Source organism: Pseudorasbora parva, chromosome 15 (genome assembly GCF_024679245.1).
Source record: "Pseudorasbora parva isolate DD20220531a chromosome 15, ASM2467924v1, whole genome shotgun sequence".
NCBI lineage: Eukaryota > Metazoa > Chordata > Actinopteri > Cypriniformes > Gobionidae > Pseudorasbora > Pseudorasbora parva.
Window position 1 is genome coordinate 19,572,001 of NC_090186.1, and position 24,591 is coordinate 19,596,591.

At 38.1% G+C, this 24,591-nt stretch overlaps 2 protein-coding genes across 2 annotated transcripts in view; one reads left to right on the forward strand and one right to left on the reverse strand.

The window, feature by feature from the left end:
• Window positions 1-458: 458 nt before the first annotated feature.
• Window positions 459-13,410, reverse strand: arv1 (ARV1 homolog, fatty acid homeostasis modulator). Its single transcript, XM_067417304.1, has 5 exons — window positions 13,274-13,410; window positions 12,858-12,977; window positions 12,607-12,760; window positions 5,805-6,026; window positions 459-1,358 (listed from the first exon to the last, which is right to left on the reverse strand). Exons 1-5 carry the CDS (start codon window positions 13,361-13,363, stop codon window positions 1,231-1,233), a joined length of 714 nt encoding a protein of 237 aa, XP_067273405.1. The 5' UTR covers window positions 13,364-13,410; the 3' UTR covers window positions 459-1,230.
• A 129-nt stretch (window positions 13,411-13,539) lies between these two features.
• The window catches only part of ttc13 (tetratricopeptide repeat domain 13), a 40,343-nt gene continuing 29,291 nt past the window's right edge, over window positions 13,540-24,591 (forward strand). The window contains exons 1-5 of the mRNA XM_067417306.1: window positions 13,540-13,728; window positions 16,676-16,770; window positions 18,518-18,593; window positions 18,687-18,757; window positions 21,486-21,551. Of these exons, the coding sequence (XP_067273407.1) occupies window positions 13,560-13,728; window positions 16,676-16,770; window positions 18,518-18,593; window positions 18,687-18,757; window positions 21,486-21,551 (477 nt within the window). The 5' untranslated portion in view covers window positions 13,540-13,559. The remainder of the gene's footprint in view (window positions 13,729-16,675; window positions 16,771-18,517; window positions 18,594-18,686; window positions 18,758-21,485; window positions 21,552-24,591) is intronic.

The window sequence follows — 24,591 nt, forward strand, 5'->3', positions numbered from 1 at the left end:
GCGGACACACAGGAGATTCTTCAGGCAGACTGTTGCCAAATCAGAAGTGCACACATGACAGGTAGCACAACAAAATACCAGAGTGTGACCATTCAGCAAAAATATTTCAAAACCGGTTCTGACTTGTGGACATTTAACACTGACCTGTGTTTATTCATAACAATCTTCAAATGACAAAATATGAAATAGACAGAAAAAAAAGTCAGCCTGTCTGTCTATCCAGCATTGAAATAATAATTTTTACTCCATGATGTACATATTAAACTGCTTCATCTGCATTACTTTATAGTATCTTTGTCAGCATTCAATAACTTTTAAGAAGTGGCAAACCAATTTTAGGGCACCGATTTTAAAGCAGTACCACGCTTAAATTTTTATTTTATTTTACTTACCCTTTAAAAATCCCCCTCAGCACTGCCTCAGAAACACTAAACAATTACAAAACATTAAGCGCCGGGTTCACAAAGAAGTGCAGGATTTATTCCCTGAGTTTTTTCAGAACAAGTTGCACAAGTTCATACTGAAAGTCCACACTTCACATTTATATAACAGAAATAAATTACACAAGTCCATGTTTTTCAAGTCAATACATAAACCGGCCAATATAAAACAGACATTCAGATCATTACGGTATTTGGACTCATCGTGTCAAACAGATCCACAGCCATCTGTAGTATATCTGAGTGAATGTCTTCTCTCAGCAGAGCTAATTGAGGAATTTGACAAATGACCTCAGGAATGTGTAGCTGTGTCTTCAAAGTCTTTATAAACATACAGGATTTGGTGAAAACTGCAGGCCGGCTCTTTCTGCCTACAGATCCAGACTAGTTTCTGTGTATGAGGAGAATTGTAAAGGGAAGACTAGTTACTGCAATTAAAATGAGTTAGCTTAGACATATACCAGACATATATGCATGCAAAACTCATAACATGTGGTAACCATAGTAAAGATGAACAATTTGCTCTCTATGACCTCATTTAGTTTCACAATAAATTCCTTTCTACAAAACATCGTGATCAAACAACATCTCTGAAGTAATGACAAACATGTCTCTACAGCAACATCTGCGATTTAACAAGGTAAACAGTTTCATAAATCAAACTTTCGGTCTCACAGACTGCAAGGAGGTCGTGAATCCAGAGCATCCATTTATTTTTAGTCTGGACTGTTTGATACATTCGGTCAAATCCTGAGGTTTCAGACTCCTGGAGTGAAGTCTTCATGTTCTTCTAGAGTTTTGACAGATAGTCTTGTGAACAGACTTGCAGTGTTTTTAAAGCCTGGGCAACCCACATCTCCAACAGCAAGCCGCCACACACCGCCAGGAGAGATAGACGACGACTGCAGTTCAGAATCACTGGAACATGGAGAATAATTAAAGTGGAGATAGATTTTTACAAATCTAAAGTTTAAAACATGCCAAATTCTGAAATATGTACTTTTATTAGTATTCATTATGGTTTGATATGGTTTTGAAAAAAAAAAATGCATACGTTTAAATTAGTGGTGGCGTTTTTACAAAAACCTAGGGCCATACAGTCCTCATGGCCATACAACGACATTCACAAATTATCACAAAAACAAAATGTGGACAAAAATACACTCTAAAAGAACATAACAGATTTAACAACAATACAAAATCAATAGGCCTACAAATACTGAAACAGCCCTATAAACTTTCACTGTGTCCAAACCAAACTACCACTGTTTTTATTTATGCGGTGTTGTGGCTGGAACAACATAAAAAGTATGACAAGTTCAGATTATGTGCTAAATTTAATGTCAAAAGGAATTTCAAGTGAGTTTGAATATCATTTTTCTTGACCTTTATAGACCACCTTACTAAGCAACAATGATTCACCTCACCTCAGATGTTGATAATAAATTAGAGGAAACAACTAGTTCAGACCGTCAAGGCGTGTACAATATGATGATTTTTTTTTTTTCAGTCCCTCAGTATGTATTTTTAATCATGCTAAAATTGTGTACTATTTAGGAATTCGATATTGTAGCTAGTACTTATCAATTTGGTTGCGAATGCAGTCAGTGTGCTTGCAGAGAGCCCGCCCACACACTTTTCTGATTGGATATGATTTTTGATTGATTGACCTCGGGTTGAGCCGCTGAAAATCTTGTTGCATCGTGTCTGGTTAGGACTTGGCGGTAGGCTGTTTAAAAAAAAATTAAAAGCTGCAACAGATCTAAAAGCCAGCATCATTAACAGTTTATTTCCCCCGCTTGTCTCAACGCCATGAGAGTATGGCAACTGCCATACGTAAACGCCGCCCCTGGTTTAAATGTTATTTGGTGTAACCATAAAGTTCCTTGTTGCTTGAATATATGATTGCACATATTAATTAATATACAATGAAAGAAAATGGTTTAGAATTTGAGACATTTCACTGTAATTATTTGTGAAATTTACTAACAGATTACATTTTTGAAGTAGAAAAAATATGCACTCCAATAATCTTTGTAATTTAATAATTTTACTACATCAACCTATGCTTATTTCAGTTAGTTACCAAGGCAACATTTCTAATTTTAACACGAGTTAAATTGTAAAATTACCCCATGATTTACTCACCCATAAGTCATTATAGCTGTATATGACATTCTTCTTTCAGATGAATACAATCAGATTTATATTAAAAATGTCCTGGCTCTTTCAAGCTTTAATGGCAGTAAATGTTGCTCTGTTTGTAAAGTCCAAAAAAGGAAACTAACCCTGCTGAAGTTATGTAATATATTTAATTCCTGCTTTATGTAATAAACGAAAACCATTTTAATAGTTTAAGTTAACAATAACACCGTTTAAAACATTTTTTGTCATGAAAAAAAAAGTTCCCTCTGAATAATGTCATTTTATTTTTTATGGTTTTCTCCCTGCATGGTAGTTGCACCACATGACAAGAAAAGCAAGTAAGAGAGATAACTTTATTAGATAACTAATAAAATAAAATAATAATAATACACATTTAAAGGGGGGGTGAAACACTCAGTTTCAGTCAATCTCATGTCAATCTTGAGTATCTATAGAGTAGCATTGCATCCTTCAAATCTCAGAAAAGTCTTTAGTTTTATTATATTTATAAAAGAAATATAGGCTGTACCGAGTCTTTCCGGAAAAAAACGAGCGCCTGGAGGCGTATCGTGTGGGCGGAGCTAAAGAATGACGATCGCGCACAAAGCGGTGACGTCCTCAAGCGTGGAGAAACCCATGGCTATCGATCAGATTCAGCTAATACAGATAATGATCCAGAATCAGATTCGGAGGCTGAAATAAAATGAACAGGAGAAACAGTAACATCAGGACGTCCGTCTCTGTGGTATGTACTGTATTTAGTGGCCTGTCAACATTTGTGTGTGTTTACTCGCAGTTTATGAGGACATGATTCGGTTTATGGACTATTGTATGCGACTAAACCTTAGCAGTAGCAAGCAAACGGTTTTGCACGTCAGACTAGTGTAACATTATTAGGGCTGAACGAATATTCTAAATTCGAATATATATTCAAATAGTTTTTAAAAAACGAATTTCGAAGGTGAAAATTAATATTCAGAAAAAAGAAAGAAAAAAAACGGAAAAAAATCCCCCGCTGCGGTAGAAGAGGCGTGGCTGTGTGCTTTGCGAGTGAGCGCGAGCATGGGGGTTCAGGGACAGGTCACAGGAGTCGCACTGTCACTGCTGAAAGTGGACGGGGAAGATGTGGACACTTACAGGAAAAGAAGAAAGTGCAGAGCACAGAAAGTGCAGAGCCCAACTCGACTGCAGCAGAGAAAGAGATTTTAACTCCATAATCTAAAAAGTCATGTCTGGAAGTACGTTGGATTTTGGTCGGTAGGAGGTAAAATTGTTGAGCCGCGAGATAAAGTCATATGCAAGCTATGCACGATACAGTTAGCATACCATGCCTCATTTTATTTAATGTTAAATAGAAACATTACTAAAATGTAGGCTACTGTACTGACTGAAGTGATATTGCATGAATAAAGGATAAATGCACTGCTTCCACTATTGTGAATATTTACCATGTGAAGGAAAAAGCTCCATGTTTAGCACAGCAGAGCTCGCCCGGAGCGCTCAATATGCTGTAAAATTAATAATATTTGTTTCAATCACTGAATGAAGCCTGCTATATTTTGGACAAGAGTCGCGAGTCTCGCGACCTTAAATTGCTTGCACAAAACTCTTGATCAGCACTCAAAGTTTGTTCATTTAAACTGTTATCTGCAGTGAGGGCGAGAGAGAGGTCTGCGCTCTGCGGTCTTGGCCATTAGTTAATTTATATATAATAATTATATAATTTATAATAACAATCTACTTGTATTTGTGTAAGTAATACGCTGTCAAATATGTATAAACTTAAATAGACAAACTATACAAGTAGTTAATGTCTCTTTGTATTAATTTGCCCTATTATTGACGTAATGCGCACCTAGATGTTCGAATAGTTTGAATATTCGTGTTTTTTTTAGAGGGAATATTCGAATGTCATTTTTGAGCAATTTTGACAGCCCTAAACGTTATACATAGAACAACAATGGAGTAACCCTTAGCGCATTTGAATGACGAAGCACACGATCGTGTCGTTTACTGATGTTTACTCACGCGACGATAGCCAACAGCATAGACATTTGAAGCAGTTTTACTCACCGCCTGCTTCCAAAGCAGGACCGAACCTTTATCGCTGGGACCGCTCCATCAAAAACACACTTCTTTGGTATGATTTGGTGAAGTCCTGTGACAGCAGTGACCGTGGAAATCCACTTTGTGACGTGACTGAAGCGATGTTGTGAAGCTTGCCGTCATTTCTGCGTTCAAATCGGTTCAAATGCAGCGCTGCCTTCCCGGAATGCTGTGCTGAAGCGTTGAAGTCGCTTGATGTCACCCATAGGAATAAAGTGGAGCGCGGCGCGGACTATATAACCGACATAAGTGTTCACGGACGAGTGGATCTGCAGCTGAGAGAGTGTTTATGGGCGTGCATTTCCTCTCTCGCTCTAGTCACACGCACGCGCACCCTACCGGGAGAAGAGCCCGTACGGCCCATACAAGGACCTTCCGCTCTATCGACGTCAAGCCAACCCATACTCGAAAAAACTCTGAAACTTGTGAGAAACCGGAAGGAGTATTTTTGACACAGAAATACTCTATCAAAGATCCAACATTAGTTTTTGAAACTTTGTCTATGTTTAGGATGGGAATCCAAGTCTTTAACAGTGTAAAAAGATCAGAATGCTGAAACAGCATTTCACCCCCCCTTTAATGCAAGCAGAGCACCTTTTAGTGGTATCCAAATTTGCTAAAGAACACCAACACCCACCCATATATTAATGATTTTTTAAAGCCATCATACAGATTTAATAATATCAAAATGTAGTGCACAAACGGACTACATTTAGTGTTTTGCTTTTGTAAAAATACTGTAACAAAAAACGTGTTTCTTTATTAAACATTTAGCTTCAGTTTGGAACCGGTACACTGGTACTTTTGATATCCCTACAACATTGTTGGTGAAACATCTGTGCAGACAGCAGGAACTGCTGGGAGTGACCTGTACCTCCAGGATAAACAATATAACCCTCTGTGTGAATGCACGTGTGTGGGAAAGAGCACGCAGGAGAGAGAAAGTGTTTACTTTGGTTCTGTGAGTGTTATGCGTACATTTCACATTGCCTCTGGGTGTTTATGTGAATGAAAGAGAGTGTAGGTTTATCTTATGCTGTCAATCCTGTGTGGTTTAACCTGTGTGTTTAACCTGTAGGTATTCTAAAAATATAGGTGTTTGTTGATCTTTACCTCTTATGGCTTGTGAATTGGAGGTCAGGACAAACAGTCGTATAAGGCTGAAGCAGAGCGGGGAGAAATCATGCTCCCAGATGACAGCCGGAATTAACAGCACTTTGCCATAGCTGGACAGCAGAAGTGCCTTCAACAGCGGAGTGAATTCTAAAGCACCACCACAGAAAAGCTGCAACGTCACCAGGATGACCAAAACTCCTATGCAGAACACGGCCAACTCTAGAAACGCACAAAGCACAGGCTGTCAGGGTTATTCTCTGCTTTATACCATTATTTTAATGACAATTAAGCACATTTTTCCTAAAACAAAATATTTTCATTACTGTAATGCAATCTTTTACATTACAGAAATAAGAATATTAGGTAAAACTTTTCTTAAAGCCTTTTTAATGCATTAATTATGCCTTGTAATGCACCTTATAATGCATTGTATGATCTAATAAATAACTGTAACCAGTTATAATATATTACAATACTTAAAGGGTTACTTCGGCGATTAGCATATGGCTTTCCCCCCTCATATCCCCCTGAGTCAAGAGATTTATGCATTTTATTTCTGGAAAAATTCCTCTTATGACGCAAATTGACGATATTTGCATCATCTGAGGAATGTTTGGCCAAAGGCTAAAGACTACAGCCAGCAGAGGGAGCCATTTCCTCATGTTTTGAACCCGCGCATGGGGGACGGGAGATTACACTCACAGCACAGCTTGCAGCTACAGGCACTCATTTAAACGGAGCTATGGTGAGCAATGTAAGTCTTTTAACTTCTCAAATTAATTTCTATGAAAGTTAAGCTTGCAAAGACATGAACTGAAACGCGCCAGATTGAACTCGCGTTGTGAATGTATGCCGCGAGTGTAGTCGCGATTACCTTAGCTCTCATTATGAGAGCTCATTCAGCTCATTTATCTGACTATTATCTCACGCGGTGACTCACTCATTATATTGAACAGACACGCTCAGTTTTTAATTGTAGTGGCTTCTCCAACTCAGTCACAGTAATCCAGTAGGTGGCTTTGGGAATGGCCTCACAGGGCAGCGAAGCATTCTGGGAATTGTAGTTTTACATCCCCATGAGACAAAAACATATTTTCTGGCAAATGTAAGTGTATGCCCACTTGCTGTCCACGTCCAGAAGGTAATGAAAACATCATCAAAGTAGTCCATATTAGGGCCGAGACTCGATAAAAAAAAAATCTAATTAATTAAAGGCTTTGTAATTAATTAATCGAAATTAATCGCATTTTAATTGCATATAAATATTTGAGCTGAGAACAATGAGAAGTAATTTTTCACATGGATTTTTTGTATACCATTGAATAATGACTGAATACATAAGCTTAATCAACAAAATATTGTTAATTATTTCAGTCCAGCAGACCAGCGCAATGTTTGCCATTAAGTTTAGCAAAAGCATATTTGTGATATTTGAGGCTCAATGTGCTGCGGTGATACGCAAATTCCTTGTTGTATAGCTTGCACACAACCATGCTCTTGATGACGCTTCCATCCTTTCGTTTTTTAAAACAAAATTTCCCATCCACGGGGCCAAGCAAAGCAGTCTCATCAGCTTCTTCGTTCACGTTCACTCATGTGGTGCATCTCAATTAGCTCCCTAGTTCAGTTTTCAGGACACTGATCAGGGAGTCAGCCCATTGACTTATGTCCTGATCAGTGCCCTGACTAGTGGACTAGGGAGCTGATTGAGACGCACCCATGGTTTGTTGTTGTCGTGACTCCGGAGCGCTAGTTGGTGTTCCAGTATAATCGGTCCGTCGAAACTCATTCATTGAAAAACGTTCCGCGGTGCAAAAATAAGTGTGGTTAATTTTTTTTAATTTTTAATTTTTTTTGCGTAATTAATTAACGCGTTAAAGTCACATAATTAATTAATCTTAACGCGTTAAAGTCCCGGCCCTAGTCCATATGTACCATCAGTTGGTTTGTTAGACTCTTTTGAAGCGTCGACAATACATTTTGGTCTAAAAATAACAAAAAATACAACTTTATTCAGCATTGTCTTCTCTGCCGCGTTTGTTTTCAAACCTCAAATAAAGAATCAAATGGTCGTGAATTGGCAGATTGATTTGTGATTCATATCGCCAATGTCACGTGATTCCAGCAGTTTGCCAGTTTGACACGTGATCTGAATCATGATTCATGACCGTTTGATTCTTTATTTGAGTTACACGGAAGAGAAGACAATGCTGAATAAAGTCATATTTTTGGACCAAAATGTATTGTCGACGCTTCAATAAGAGTCTAACTAAGCAACTGATGTCACATATGGACTACTTTGATGATGTTTTCATTACCTTCTGGACGTGGACAGCAAGTGGGCATACACTTACATTCAAAAGACAGAAAGCCCTCGGACTAAATCTAAAATATCTTAAACTGTGTTCCGAGGATGAACAGAGGTCTTACGGGTGTGGAACGACATTGGGGTTTGTCATTAATGAAAGAAATTACATTTTTGGGTGAACTAACCCTTTAAGTGCACCGGGAAAGTATTCACAGAACACACACTTTTTTCCCACATTTTCTTGCTACAGCCTTATTCCAAAATGGATTCAATTCCTATTTTTTGTCCTCAATTCTACAAACAATGCCTATAATGACAACGTTAAAATAAAAGACATCATACAAAAATATATTTGATGTAATTATTTTTTTTTTATTTATTATAATTTGTAGATAATCATTCACAGCCTTTGCTTAATACTTTGTTGAAGTATCTTTGGCACAATTACAGCCTTCAGCATTTTTGAGTATGATGCTGCAAGCTTGGCACAACTATTTTTGTGCAGTTTCTCCCATTCTTCTTTGGAGGACCTCTCAAGCGTCGGAGCATGCATGAACAGCCATTTTCTAAACTCCCAGAGATGTTCAATTGTGTTCAAGTCTGGGCTCTGGCTGGACACTCAAGGACATTCACGGAGTTGTCTAGTAGCCACTCATTTTGTTATCTTTGGCTGTGTGCTTAGGGTCATTGTCCTGTTGGAAGATGAACCTTCACCCCAGTCTAAAGTCCAGAGCGTTCTGGAGAAGCTTTTCATAAAGAATGTCTCTGTACATTGCTGAATTTCATCTTTCCCTCAATCTTGACTAGTTATCAGTTACGTTTTTATCAGTTACTGCTGATAAAAACGTCTCCACAGCATAATGCTGCCACCACCAGGTGATGAGCATTGCCTGGTTTCCTCCAGGTATATCCCTTGCCATTCATGCCTAAGAGTTGAATCTTTGTTTCATAAGACCAGATAATTTTGTTTCTCATGATCTGAAAGTCCTCCAGGTGCCTTTTGGCAAACTCCAGACGGGCTGCCATGCCAATGCTGCAGAAACGTTCCTGTATCCTTCCCTAGATCTGTGCCTCGATACTATCCTGTCTCTGAGGTCTACAGACAATTCCTTGCACTTCATTGCTTGGTTTATGCTCTGACATTCACTGTTAACTGTGAGACCTTATATAGAATGGTGTATGCCTTTCCAAATCATGTCCAATCAACCAAATTTAACACAGGTGGACTCCAATCAAGTTGTAGAAACATCTCAAGGATGATCAGTGGAAACAGGATGCACCTGAGCTCAATTTCGAGTGTCATGACAAAGGCTGTGAATACTTATGTAAATATTTTTCCTTCCGTTTTAATTTACAAAGATTTCAAATGAACATCTTTCACATTGTCATTGTGGGGTAATCAGTCTTTTGATGAAGACGGTTGCTATTAAAAAATAAAAAAAACATTGCCAGTCAGTAATTTGAATAATATTGTGACACTGACACGTCAACTTTTTGCTTTGTAATATGTAAATGCTGAACTAACTAATTTGTGCATGCCTGTACTAACAAGACAAATAATAAAAAAAACAGATAAAGCCACATGCAAGACAACAGAAAACTGAACTTTATCTAAACCCGTGATGCCAAACAGCTCATCAATGACTGGATCTGGACATTAGGCTTTTGACAAATATTTGTTAAAGCAGCACTAGGTAACTTTTCAACCTTCATAATTTATTTTTTAAGACTCTTGTGATGATAAATCGACTTACAATAGGTTGAATGACACGTCTGCCATAGCCTGATGGGGTCTGTATCGTTTTTAATCGTACTTTTAAACTTCGGATTTCGGGTAGTAACCCGAGAACAAAAAGAACTACAAAATTCGACTGCTTTACGGCATATACGTCACTTCCACCAACACACACACTTCCTTAAATTCGGACGTGCGAGCCCAACTTTGTTCGTCGGATAATATAGTCATGTCCGAAGCAGCACAGACACATAAGAAAGAAAAGGTTTTGTTGGAGGAAAGCAATAAGAGGAAACGAAAAAGTGATGGGATTAAAGGCAGGACGAGGATCAACATGTGACCAGCGTTTGCTCGTCGGCGTGAGCTGAAGGAGGCGTGCCCGACCGATGCTGTCATGCTTGTTACAGTGAGCTACCACTCAAACATTGAACTGAAGTATCATATAGATTCTGTAAAACGGTAACCAACAGACTACTATAATGACGCTGGCTTGTAAACGTGAGCATCGTGATTATTTGGCATTTGAAAAAAATAAAACCCATGAAATTATATTCATATGACATGCTGAAGCATTTGCCACTGACTGTAACGTTACCTGGGATGAAGACATTTCACACGCGACGCCAGAAGAACTCGAACTCCTCTTGCAGTGTTCAGGGGAACTGTTAGCGTTGCACCGACCCGCGGCGCCACTTTTATGAAGTTATTTGGCCCGCACCGCACCACTGTATATATTTTGACAACCCGCCGCGCACCCGCGACCATTAAATAGACATACGGGGTCCGCAGGTTATGAGACGAGCCGCGCATCACTAGTTCAGGGCTGTCAGGGTTGTCATGTCAACAAATGCACGCGCGATGGCATCCCCTGTTGTAGGATTACAGATCTTACGACAGTAGTTGAGGACATTATTTTTTCCAAACTGTAGGGGGACCCCGAGAGCAAAAGTAGCCAAGTGCGGCTTTAAACATGGCACTGCGTTAACTTAACATTTGACATGTTTCTATTCTAGCCTTAACATAAACAAACAGCCTTTGCATTGCACACGGCATACTCAGAAAAATAGATTTCATAGCACAATTTGTATGATCATTTTAAAACTGTAAATGTATGTAATAAATACTTTTAATCCATTCAGGAACACTGAATTAACATCTTCATCAAATGGGTGATTTATGAAGCTGGCATGTCATACATATTTGGGGCTTGGTGGAGCAGCAGCAAGTATTAGAAGAGAAAATGACACCTCTGGCCAATCATTCCGTTGGGTCGTTTATCAGTCACAGATACTGTACGGATAATCTGACCCAATACAGCTCATTTTTTCAATGTGTCTTGCTCTGTCAAGCGGCAGAAGTGATTCTCTATAGGCTATACTGGGTTAACTCCATGCATTTTCATTGTGGGAGAATGGCCACAACTTCAACGAAGTCAATTTGTTGTTAGACCTTTAGAAAGTATAATTCTTTAAAACACATGACAAATAACCAATTTCAGATGTACAAGAAATCTGCAAATATGACAATGCATTTTAACTTTGGTGACAATTATTTATGAAAATATATAATGATTCATAACGTACATTAGAAATGCCTTTAAAAATCCACTATGAAGGCTTTGAATTTTTTTTGTTATTGTATATTATTTTGGGCCAAGCCCCTATATGAATTGTTAGTTTTATTATTTACTTTTCAAATGGGTGTCTATTGCTGCCCCATGAACCATGAGTAGGAAAATTATGGAAGATTTTCACTTTTGTAGTTTTGGTAATGAATAGTAATCTGACCAACTTTTGGGGTCTATAGAACCAACTCTATAGCGCCACTACCAGTTCAAAAATTCATTTTTCTAAAGGTTATAACTTTTGAACCGTTTGTTCTAGATAAATGAAACTTGGTACACAATCCATCTCTTCATGCTGATCATATTCAGCATCTTTATCTTTTTCTTCGATTCTAATCAATCTTTGAACCAAGCTGCACATAAATGACAGAACATAAATTAATTCATATTTGGTTAAGGAGCTTCTTTCAGAAACATAACAAAAAAATTACATTTATAAAATAAGAAAATAAAAACCTGCTGACCCCAAACTTTTGAAAAGTAGTGTATGTACTGTAGAAGAAAAAAAAAACTGTTGAATTTGAACAGATCACAAATCATTTTGAACACACTAGGCCACACACAGACTACAACCCCCTAAATATTTCATAATATATTCAAAAATATGCTTAAAGCTATACTGTGTAAAAAAATGTGTATATTCTTAGCTAAAAACACTTAGTTCTTTCAAAAAATATATGTGCTCATTAATGTATATTTACTTCTTTCAAGTAATAAAGTATTCTCGTAAGTTTATAATATGCCATTGAAAATACATACGGGTGAGGGGTTTGAATGCTGGTCGCCATGTTGCCCCTCCATCTTGAAAGTACATTAGCCAAAGAGGGACATACACGTAAATTCAAGCTTCGCCTTTCGCGTTTTAACACTCGATGGGAGTGTCGAATGTGAAGAGGGGGGTTGCCATGTTAATCTTGGACTAAATCGGCCACCGTAGGAGTTAAAACGAAATCAGAATTGAGAGGAATAGAAACTAATATTCACTGATGGTCATATTCACTACTAGATGGGGGAAAATATCACACAGTGTAGCTTTAACTTGTTTAACTTGTTACCAAACAATTAATTTAGTCCATCTCAACAATTCCATCCAATTAGTCAGTGTCTGACTTAATTAAAAACAATGATTTACCCAGTGCAGCCAGAGCAAACATGCAGTAAAACTCCCATTCTTTGGTGTAACGGATGATGTCAGCGGGGTCATCGCTGGGCTGGGACCCCTGCAGGAGGGACCAGCGCAGATACGCCTCACACAGCAGACAGAACACGCACAGTTTCCAGTGGATCTAGAAAGAGATCAACAGAGGCTGTGTTTACAATGGCTACTATTTATGCAACATGAACAACTGCAACCCAAAACTGTGTAAAATAAGTTTTACTCACATTGATCTCAGTGTTGAAGAGTATATGTCTAAAGGCTTGGATTTTGCATAGCGTGGCATCTATCAGAATAATAACTGGATCATATTCTATGTATTTGTCAACTGGCTTCTTGCATGAACTCTGCAAAGGGGAAAAACTGTTTTAGTTTACAAACACATATCTACATATTAATATATTAATGACAACGTATGCTAGCTACAACATTAATTTCAAAATTTCATTATGTATTATTTAAGGCATTAAATGGCATATAATGCATTTCAAATGCCGATATTATGTGGAAGATGCCATCACAGTATCAAAAGTACTTGGTATGCAGCGAGCTTCCCTTCATTACAATAGGCATACATTGTGAGTATGCTAACCTCAACAGACCAGATAAAACCTGACTAAAGTTGAAATGATGATGTACTCACACATATGGTGAGTTTTAGTATGCCGTTGCTGTAGTCTCGATGCAGTTCGGTTGCATCTTCGTTACACTCGACGCATTTAAACAGTGCCATTCTCCATATGACAGAATGAAAACACGCCTACTGCTTCCTGATCCTCCATAAGAGGCGGGGCTTATAACGCTACTGACGGGATATGTAGTTTTTTTCCACCACAACCGCCACGCCGGAAGTAAGGGTTTAGTTTAACATAACTACATTACCCAGACTACTACACCGTTCCTCACCTGCTCATAAAATTACTCACAACATGGCACCTGCTGGCGGGGGTGTTGTGCTGGCGGCTCTGTCGCTGCTGTACTTATGCGGAGCTATTTTGTCCAGCGAGTATTTCTCCACCTTGACTTTCTTCAACAGCGACCTTCACAAGCACGGCTGCAGCTCTCCAGCCGAGTGGGAGGAGTATGCGGCAGACTGCGGTGAGCTTCTGCCACGTCCTGATCTTTCTGATATATGTGATTCACTCTCTTCCGCTTACAGTGACTCGAGCTTGACGGGGTTATAGATGCCGATCATACATGCACAGAATCACATCATGTTTGCAGAAACTTACAGAATACGTGCAGAAACTCTATAAATGCAAACAGAAACTCAAATAATGCATGCAAACCTCTGGTGCCTCATGCACATCCTTCTTAATGCTATATAAACATGCTGCAGGAAAACTTTCATTGGGTGTCGAGTTCATGGTTGTTTCAGCAGATGTAGCTTGGCATTACCATGGTGATTTGGCCATGAGACTATGGTAACATCATGGCATTCTAACATGTAATAATATTTTAATCATATGTTTTTTGAATATGTTAATAATTTGGTACCATAATTTAAAATTGGCCCTCAAATAGCATGAGTCCACTATTTTCAGTAGTAACAATAACTATGAAGTCAATGTGGTATTAGTGTAAAAAACAATTATCACCATGGTGACTTGGGATTCTGTTTCAGGTTTTGTTTCCAGTTTTCCTAGACTAACTGTAGGCCTGATGCTTATAAAATAAGAGATGTGTCCAAAATAATACACCTAAAATACTTTTGCTGGTGGAATGTTTAATAGTGCATTATTTTCTCCACTGTTCTGTGGTTTTGTAGTGCGAGAAGTATATTTTCTGCTCCCCTTTCAGTTGCTGTGTCCGAAATACTATGGCGGAGTCCGAAATCGCTCCCTAAACCCTGGTGGCCAGTCCCAGTATAGGTTATAACCCTCAGTGTTTTCTAATGGATGCAAGACAAACCAAACAATCAAATTATTTGAAGTATAATTTTTTTCCCAAAGTTGGTTTCTGTCACTGTAGGCAGTTTTTATCACTGATTTAATTTCAAGAGTTCGCTTAGAGTTTAGTTTTACTTAGTTATTTAATGCTATAAAAACAGGAGGCGTGGCATCATGATTGACAGCTGAGCTTGACGGCTTCTGAGTGAAGTTGTCACTGAGGGACTAACAGACTTTTTTTCCGGGACTTTTGGGTGGAGATTGGAGCTTTAGCTTTAATTTCTACATTTCCATAATTGTTTATTTCACACCAACATAATGAATAGTTCTGCATCTCCGAGAGTGTGGGCAGGCTGTTGGTATCGTGCCTCTACTTCCTGCTCTCTACTGCGCAGACTCCGGGCCCATTTGTGACCGTAAAAAGGCACTTTTCATAAATTGAGGTTAGGCTGATTGGGGCTCGCAAACGAAACGGGCTACACAATCTAAACAAATTTTAATAAAAAACTTCCAGGTTGTCTTAGCTAACACCTCTCTGCAAAATGAATATAAATTCGATCGTCATTTCCCGTGCTATATGCACATTTAACGGAGGTCACGTCAGCGAAAGAAACTGTTATGAGCTGCATTTTATTCATCAGGTCATTTTAAAATTAAAGACCGCAATATGAGACGGCGACCTAAAGTGGTTAGTTGATATCATTTAGTCTAAATCGTTTTAATAAAGATTGTTTGCTTTTGAGCATCTGAGACATACTTCACTTGCGCCAGTTTGCGTGCTGGCTTGCTACTCATTTGCGGCGAGGTGCCCTAGAATGAGTTGAAACAATTTTAATTTGTTCTCTGATATCTAAATAGAGGGTATGTGGCTTATTTAAGGGCAACCACTGTCCATATACAGTTTTACAGGTCCATTTACAACCTTAGAAATTGTCCCTACAATGTAAAGCTCTGTTTTTGCCTTGTTTGGAAGAGTCGTGAATATTTATGTTGAGCTCTGCTCTGATTGGCTTATTTCAGCCGCTCACAGCGCACAGCAGTTCAGTTGATCAGCGAAGCGGCTCGTGAGTCCTGACCGTCCTGACACAACACAGACCGACTGAATGACACTTTAAGCAGAACATCTCAAATGGGGATTGCTAAAATGCAGCTTACTTGTTTATTGGTGTTTTCAGATCATCCGTGCGCGCGAGAGATAGCTCGTTGCTAGATTGCACATGTTTAGGTAAAACACCGGATAGTATACGTGTTCTTTTAACAAAAAAACTCTGATTGGGGGATTTCAATTACTGAAATCTGGCAACCGCAAGCACACGCTCTTCTTTCCCCCCAACAAAACCAAAACCAGTATACCATCTGGTGTTTTGGTTATACATGGTACTTGAAGTTTCCTATTGTTACTGTACTAGCATCTTGCGCTATCTAGACAATGCGGTCTCTCTAAGAAACTTTCAATTTAATCAGAAATTGTTTAGAAGTCAATAAGCGGATAAATCGCTACTTACTGCTTGCAGGAATATAGTTGCCCCTTTCTCCAGTTTAAGATGCAGAGCGAAGATTGCATGATATGGGATGAGCAAACAAACAATTTTGAATTAAATTGTTGTGGTATCCGATTATAACAAACATCAACATGGCATGTGTGTCAATGAGAGCTGCCGTTTTCACTCTCCTGGCATGTAGCTTGTTAGGGCAAGCTTCTAGGGCACCTTTGAATGTTACTTTCCCTAGTAACTAATTGCATTTGATATACAGTAATTGGTAAAGTAATTAAATTACTTTTAAAAGAAGTAAATAGTAACTCCAGCTAATTACTAATTTTCAGTAATTCGCCCAACACTGGTAACAACACAGAGGATATAGTACATATATAGAAAACTTTTAACCTACTCAGAGCAGACAGATGTGATTTCAGTAAGTGTGGAATGTTCATGCCCTTAACTGTCACCGCTTTTCTTAAATAGAGGAGGGAGTGGGGACTCTTGTGTTGAATGACAAAATAAAATTATGAAATTGATATACTTCACAGTTGAGTACATATGCATAGCATATAGCGACACAACTAAAGTCATTTGGTTAGTATTTTTTTTTTTTGTCACATCCACATTTTTATTCTCAACTTTTTTGTTTTTGTTTTGTTCTTTGATCCCCTTTAGAGTCATCTATTCTGCAGTTGGAGGATCCGGACTGTGAAGAGGGGAGCAACCCGCCCTGCGAGTCCATCTTTTCACTCAATGCAGAGAAAATCCTTGTGAGTTGCATTTGCATTTTATTGCTCAATGTTAAAGGAATAGTTCAGCCCAAAACGAAAATGCTTTCATTATTTATTTACTATTGTCGTTTCAAGCGCATTTGATTCACTTTCCATAGGCTGTCATTATGCAAATTGGTTCCGAATCTACATAGGTTTGTGCAGGAAGTAACAATGAAATTAGTGACGCCTTGTTTCAAACAGTTTAGAATCGGTTCTTTCTTTTGGCAGACAATAACTTAGTTTATAGTATACTTTGAAAAAAATGAATGGGGCACTTTTAAAGTAATAGTTCAGTCCAAATCCAAAATAATTGTATTATTTATTTACTTGTCGTATTCACTTAATGTATAAGAGATGCAACGGTACGTGTATTCATCCGGAACCTTCACAGTACGGATGTAATGGTTCGGTGCATACAGTCAGATGACGAATACAGTCAGTCCAAGGCCATCAACATTAATCCAGAAAGGGGTGCAGACGGTAATGCATTGCTGTTTGTTAACCGCCACAATAGGAAAAAGAGCAGAAGAGGAAGAGACGATCTACGCACGCACCAACCCCAACCAAAACAAGAGTTCAGATGGCATGCTAGAGCTTGTTAGTAGAGTATATGCTGACTTTCGATTCATTTTTGTGACACGTTCCACAAACTTCAAGGAAAGGAAACCGGGATAGCAGAAAGTGGCATCCTGTTTGTTTTCTTAATTTTACAAATACAATGTTTTTTTTTTTATTGTAACAAAATCATTTGGCAATAAAAGTAATCTCTAAGTTTTAATTTCCAGTTGTATTTTTTTTGTGTACTTTTATAACACAAGGTGCTTTTCAGTTTTGCAGCTGATTGTGACCAAACACCTTTTGTTTTTTATTAGCCCAACAAAAATATTACCTATGCAAGAGTGCATTCTCTTTACTGCTTAGTGCTCGATACACTTAACGCTGCTGGGTGGAACAAACTGTAATTTGCACTACTGTCTGTTCAAAATAAATGACAAGGTTTGAATCCACCTTTTGCCAAACTTGCTCTAATCCCTTTTCTCATCACATATCAGATCGGAAAATATTCAAAAAGGGGAAACAGTGTCTAACTTGTGTTTATCGGTTATGGGTAGATTTAGGGAGGGCTTTTTTCCCCCAATAAGGTGGCATTCATTTAATAATTAAAAAAATCGAATAATTTTTCACACTGTTATTATTGCATACTGTTTGATGTACAACAACACAAATAGTATATAGAATAGAGGTGCAAATAGTATCTGTCACTATAAGTATAAATATAATCTAACTAGTGTAAATAGCAGATCACTAAGAAATGCTGCTTTTTCACTTATGATTCACAGGATTCATATGATTAATTCACAAATGATTATTATAATTTATTTTGCCAATCCCCATTAAAATCTCCAGTCAATGTAAATGTAAAAAAGATCCAGTGATATATTAGTACAGTTTTTATGGAAAAATAAAGTAAGAAAGTGAAGTTTGAAACTGTGAGTGTAAGTAAATGATGACAGAATTCCACATTTCAGCTGATTTATTCTTTCAACATCTGCTAGTAGACACATGAATGAAGAGTGTCGAGCCAAGACCTAAAACACTTCCTGTTCAGTACGGATGGAAACATCCTCTGTAATTATGGATAGTGCATTGTTTTTGTAACCAATGGTTGTTTTGGAATGATTGCAAGAGGTTGACAGACTTCCTGACACGCTTTTCTTTCTTTCTCTTTTTTCTGTCACCACAGAATCAGGCAAAGTTGTTTGTCGAACAGCGTCGGTTTCCTTTTGCTGTGGAAAACCAAAATACCAATGAAGAACTTGGTGTGTATGAAATATGTTGATTTTGGTCATTGTGTCTTTTGCATATGTTTTTATTTGATGTAAACCTCTAATGCTCTTTTGATTTTATTTCAGCTATAGGCTACGTTCTCATTGGAAATGGCCTCTACGATGAAGCTATCAAACACTTCTCCTTACTGCTACAGGTCAGTTTCGTTGGGACAGATGTTAACATAATGATAGAATGTTTATTAGGCAAGACAAGGCAAGTTTATTTATATAGCACATTTCATACACAATGGCAATTCAAAGTGCTTTACATAGAAAGGAATTAAAATAAGGATAAAAAATGCATAAGAAAAAGAATACAATGTAAAGAGAATTAAAAATTATAAAATGATGATAACCAAAGAAAAGAACAAAGGTAAACTAAAACAGTTATAAAAAGAATTTAAAAAATGATGCATAGATAAGGTGCAATCAGTCGGACGTACAATGGCACAGTGCTCATTCAGTAAATGCACAGCTAAACAGATGTGTTTTGAGTCTGGATTTGAATGTGGCTACTTTTGGAGCACATCTGATCTGTTCAGGAAGCTGGTTCCAACTACGGCTGGCATAATAGCTAAAGGCAGACTCTCCTTGCTTTGAGTGAACTCTTGGTATTTCTAGCTGATTTGATCCTGCTGATCTGAGTGATCTGTTGGGTTTGTATTTAATCAACATATCTGCAATAGCCTAGAAATCTAGACGCACCCTAGTGGCAGCAAATTTAATTTGCCCGCAACTGTGATCTAGCAACTCTCAATTCCTATCTGAGCTGTATTCCTCAGAATCTGGACGGCCCAATCACATCGTGTATAGAGTCGGCGGGCGGGGCCATAATGACGACGGCCGAGTTGCGTTTGCGTGCTTCTAGTAACACAAAAACTGGCGAACGGCGGCGGTCTTTCGAATCAGCTCTGCCCGCGCCTCCGGAAGACTTGGAGTTAAGCTTTCCTCTGAGAAAAGAACAAAGAGCGGCACTGAAGTCATTCTTAAAAAGGGAAGATGTGTTCGGAGTTTAGCCGACCGGATATGGCGAATGTTTAATCAGTCAGCGAGCTCCCCTTCACCGTCGTTGCTCCGGTTGGTGTAGCGCTATCCTATCACGTGCAGAGGGAGTTTGAAAGACAACCGTTTATCCCGCCCCTCGGATTGAGCCCTGTCAATGGTGAGTTTCCAGACCAAACATCTTGATGTGGGTCTGGCTTGTCAGGCTATATCTGCAATGTATTGAGGTCATTTAATGTAGGGTCATATAATGCCATTTTTATACAAGTTAATATGATTCTTTGGTGTCTAAATGAAAACTTTGTAATATACTTTGATTAAAAATTCTCATTAGTATTGTAAGAAAACTTTGTAATATACTTTAATTAAAAATTCTCATTAGTATTGTAAGAAAACACTCATTTTACCTGGTCAAAAACAGCTCTGTTTTCACCAAGCCATTTCAGTGCATACGGCTTTAAATGAAGATTACCCCGCCCCTCTGTTATGTGAGGCGGCATGGAGTCGTTGCCATTAACAGCAGAGGCGAAATAACTGCTACACGAGTCTCTGAGAGGACAGATCATAGACCGTAAAAAATATCAACTCTATCAATTTGAACAGGAGTCGGACCGGGACAAGATGACAGCTCCAACGAAATTCAACATTTAAGGCTAAACAGGATGTTTCTGAATGGTTGGTTAATGTAATGTCCCTTTGATCTGTCTTTATGTACTGGCAGGGTAATGTTAGCGCGAATGCTATGTGTATACTGATGTACGTTAGTTCATTGACAGATTGATGTTACACCTTATGCCAATAAAAACTTGTTTTCTGTTAATGTCGGTTTGTCAGTGATGCGTAAGGTTATCTATGCATTGTAATGACTTACAACACGATTTATTTTTAGACAGTAACAGACACCTTTATAAACCATCTACATAATTAAGCTTAGTGTTAACTTACCACATTAGCTGCAGTTCATCGTGAAGTGTTTTAACTTCTTGTGGAGGGGCAGCATAAACACAAAGAGCTGGTAAGTTACAGATCTTTATTCAGGAGCAGCTGAATTAAATGTTCGGAATTAGGAACATCAGAATGACTGCTGTGTTTATTATTACACCCAAGAACAGAACACTACATTCGCCCAGCATTTCTACTTATACAATGGCGGACTGTAACGACCATAGACATCATATAGATTTGAAACCTATATGATGTCTATGGTAACGACAACAGCTTGAGCTCGCGCAGGGCGGGTCTGAGATGAAACGCTGCTTGTCAATCAACAGTCGTGGGAGGGGTCGTGGGAGTCACACACTCCAACAGTCGTGGGAGGGGTGTCCGGTCGTGTGACGTCACACATCGAACGGCTCGATTTGAGACAGGAGAAAACATATAAGCAGATTTAAAAAAACAAAAAACACTTGATGGATTTTTATCATTATAGGATGGTTGTGTACAGGCACTGCCAACACACATTTCCATACAATCAGCTTGTAAAGGTTCATGTACCATTATATGACCCCTTTAAAGGGATAGTTCACCCCAAAATTTAAATTACCCCATGATTTACTCACAGTTTATCCTAGGTGTATGACATTCTTTTTTATATATAAAAAAAAATTCCTGGCTCTTTCAAGCTTTATAGTGGCATTCTTTTTTGAAGTCCATAAAAGTGCATCTTTCCATCATAAAAGTGCTTCACACAGCTCCGAGGTTTAATTATAAGGCCTGCTGAAGTGAACAAAACATTTGTATTACTGTATTAATATATTACTGTATCAGTTATGCATACTGTTGATTGCGAGTATAACAACAGAACCATTCCAACTAAGATGAAGTAGTCATGGTTAACATGATGATGCTTGTGCATTGATAGTCTGTCCTCTGTCACCTTAGGGAGATCCTGAACTGGTCAGTGCCATCTATGGAAGGGGAATAGCATACGGCAAAAAGAGTCTGCAGGTACGTACAATTGTTATTTTAAACTGCTGGTCAAAAAGTTTGGAATAATTATGGTCTTAATGTTTCTGAAAGAAGACACTTATGCTCACTATGGCGACATGTATTTGATCATAACTACAGTAATATTGTGAAATATTATCATTTAATATAACTTTTCTATTTGAATAAATTTTACAATGTAATTTATTCATCTGATGCAAAGCTGATTTTCAGTATCATTACTATCACATGATCCCTCAAAAGTCATTTGCTGCTCAAGAAATATTTCTTATCATCAATGTTCAAATCAGTTGTGCTACTGCTTTTAAAGGGGTGGTTGCATGCGATTTCACTTTTTTAACTTTAGTTAGTGTGTAATGTTGCTGCTTGAGCATAAACAGTATCTGCAAAGTTACAGCGCTGAAAGTTCAATGCAAATGGAGATATTGTTTGTCAAAATTATGGCAGTTCATTGCCTACAAAAATGGCCGGTTTGGACTACAACAAGCTTCTTCTCGGGTTGGTGACATCATAAACCTTTGCTAGTCACAACAGATGTGACTTCTACCCGTAATGGTAAGGGCCGTGCCGTTTCCGGACAGCCTGTGCTTGGCACTTCAGCCAATAAAAATACATGAAACTATTTTGGTCATCTAACCAATCTAAGACCATTGCGTTTTTCGGAGGGATGGGCTTCATAGAAGCAGGAAGCAAACAAACCGTTCAAAGGACAGTGGAGACAGTGGTGTGGAATAAAGGTCAAATATAAGAAAAATACGAGGTTTAAAAAAAAAAAAAGAAGTATTAAGACTTTTTATACTGTGCCCCTTAAACACAACCAAGCCTAGAAAAAAAAAAACACGGAACCACCCCTTTAAATGTACTATGATTTAAAAGTTTGGGGTAAGTCAAGTCAACTTTATTTATATAGCTCTTTTACAATGATGATTGTTTCAAAGCAGCTTCACGGTATTAAACAGGACAATATTGCAACAAAATTTGATTTGGCTGTACAGTCGTTCTGGAGAAAACGGTGATGTTATCAGCTTATTTTAATTTATCATATAGCGAAAATGTTGGCAGATCAGTATTATAGTTTATACAAATAATTAATACCTAATAAGTTAATTAAATATTTGAATAACTTAAGCCAGGTGCACTGCGATTTTGCACACGATTTGGCCGTCTGAGACAAATTTTGCAAATCCTAAAATATTTCTCTGATCCTATGCTAAAATCTGACGTCTTTGATCGTTAGTTTGGCATGTTCTTCGGCAGCCGATTAAAGACTACTGCGATTAAATTTGACTTCATGACAAAATTCTGGCAGTGTCAGAAGATTTGGCGCACAATCCTGTAGTGTGACTTCTCTTACGAAGACTGTCAAATGTCTCGGTTTTTCAAGACAAACTATGACCAAAATGAGAGGTAGAGATTTCTTTGTAGCCGCCATTTCAGTCCCGCGTGTAATGCAGCTCACTGTCCCCGAAAGTGTCATTCATAGATGATATAAAACTGAATGAGTTTTCTTGCGTGCGTCCGTTTTTAGCGTGCCTTGACTATCGTACAGTCCTACATTAATGAAAACAGATCTTACAGTGTGACATGGCTTACATCAGGGATCATGTTTGTACAGTCTGACAAGGAACTTTCGCAAAGGATTTTGAAAAATCGCAATGGAAAATGGGTAGGACCCATTAGATCAATTTTAGTACGTAAAAATAGTCCATTTTAGCAGCTTTGCGGAAAAAAAGCTTCTTTCAAAAACATCAACTGTAAGTATTCCAAACTTTTGACCGCTAGTGTGTGTATGTTGCCTTATCAAACACCACTAAATATAATACACCACAGATATGCACCTATTGATAGCTGTACATATACATAGCTCTTTCCCCGCCAGTGTTTTTGAAGAAAAGCTATCAGACATGCAAAATATAAAAAGAAAGAAACCATTAGGGCCCATGAGGCCCTCTTCTTTAAAAAAACTACAAAAAAAAAAAAACATTTTATTCTAGCTTCATGCATTCTTTTTATCAACATTATGTGGGTAAGTTTAGTAATAATAAAGCAACATTTTGAGCAAAAGGCTGAGAAAATCAACCAAAGACAACATCTGGATCATATTCAGAATGATCAAAACAGAGGAAGTAGGTTGAGTCCATCAAATCCATATAGTCAGTATTATTTCCATATCGTAAAGCTGTGAAAAATCGAAAAGCCAGAAAATTTCATCAATGTGGGGAAAGAGTTAAAGGGACGGTTCACCCATAAATTGAAATTAAGTTATAATTTACTCAACTTGGTGTTGTTCTAATGGAGTGTGTTATTCTTTCTTTTTCCACAAAAGGTTAAATGAAAAATAAAACGTTTCACTTGCGCTCATTCATATAATAGCAGTGAATAGCGACCAGCATAAAGCTTTTAAAAAAAGATTTAAAAATATCACACAATGGTCCTGTGCGGCATGTCGTATGTTCCAAGTGTTCTGGGGATTTATGAGACTTTTGTGAAAAAAAAACAACTTACATTTTATGTATTAATTAATCTAATCTAATGACAGTCAGAATGGCAGTTGACGGATATGAATGCAATAACTTCTTGTTGTGATGAAAGCAACAGAGACATTATATTGCCAAATTTTTTGGGACGCCTTCCTTTACACGCACATGAAATTTAATGGAATCCGTAGGATTTAATATAAAGTTGGCCCACCTTCTGCAGCTATAACTGTTTTAACTCTTCTGGGATGGCTAAGGAGTGTGTTTATAGGAATTTTTGACCATCCTTCTAGACGTGCATTTGTGAGGTCAGGCACTGATGTTGGAAGAGAAGGCCTGACTCGCAGTCTCCGCTCTTTAATTCATCCCAAAGGTGTTCTATTGGGTTGAGGTCAGGACTTTGTGCAGGCCATTTAAGTTCCTTCCTCCACACCAAACTCTCTAATCCATGCCTTTATGGGCCTTGCTTTGTGCACTGGTGCACAGTCATGTTGGAATAGGAAAGTCCGGCTGTTCCCACAAAGTTGGGAGCATGAAATTGTCCAAAATGTCTTGGTATGCTG

Excerpts from the sequence above, each read along its gene's own strand:
- arv1 (XM_067417304.1), bottom strand. The coding sequence starts at position 13,363 with ATGGCACTGTTTAAATGCGTCGAGTGTAACGAAGATGCAACCGAACTG. Across the intron at positions 6,027-12,606 it reads GTTTGCTCTGGCTGCACTGG|AGTTGGCCGTGTTCTGCATA; the intron begins GTAAATCATTGT and ends GTGCGTTTCTAG. Across the intron at positions 1,359-5,804 it reads CAATTCACAAGCCATAAGAG|TGATTCTGAACTGCAGTCGT; the intron begins GTAAAGATCAAC and ends TCCATGTTCCAG.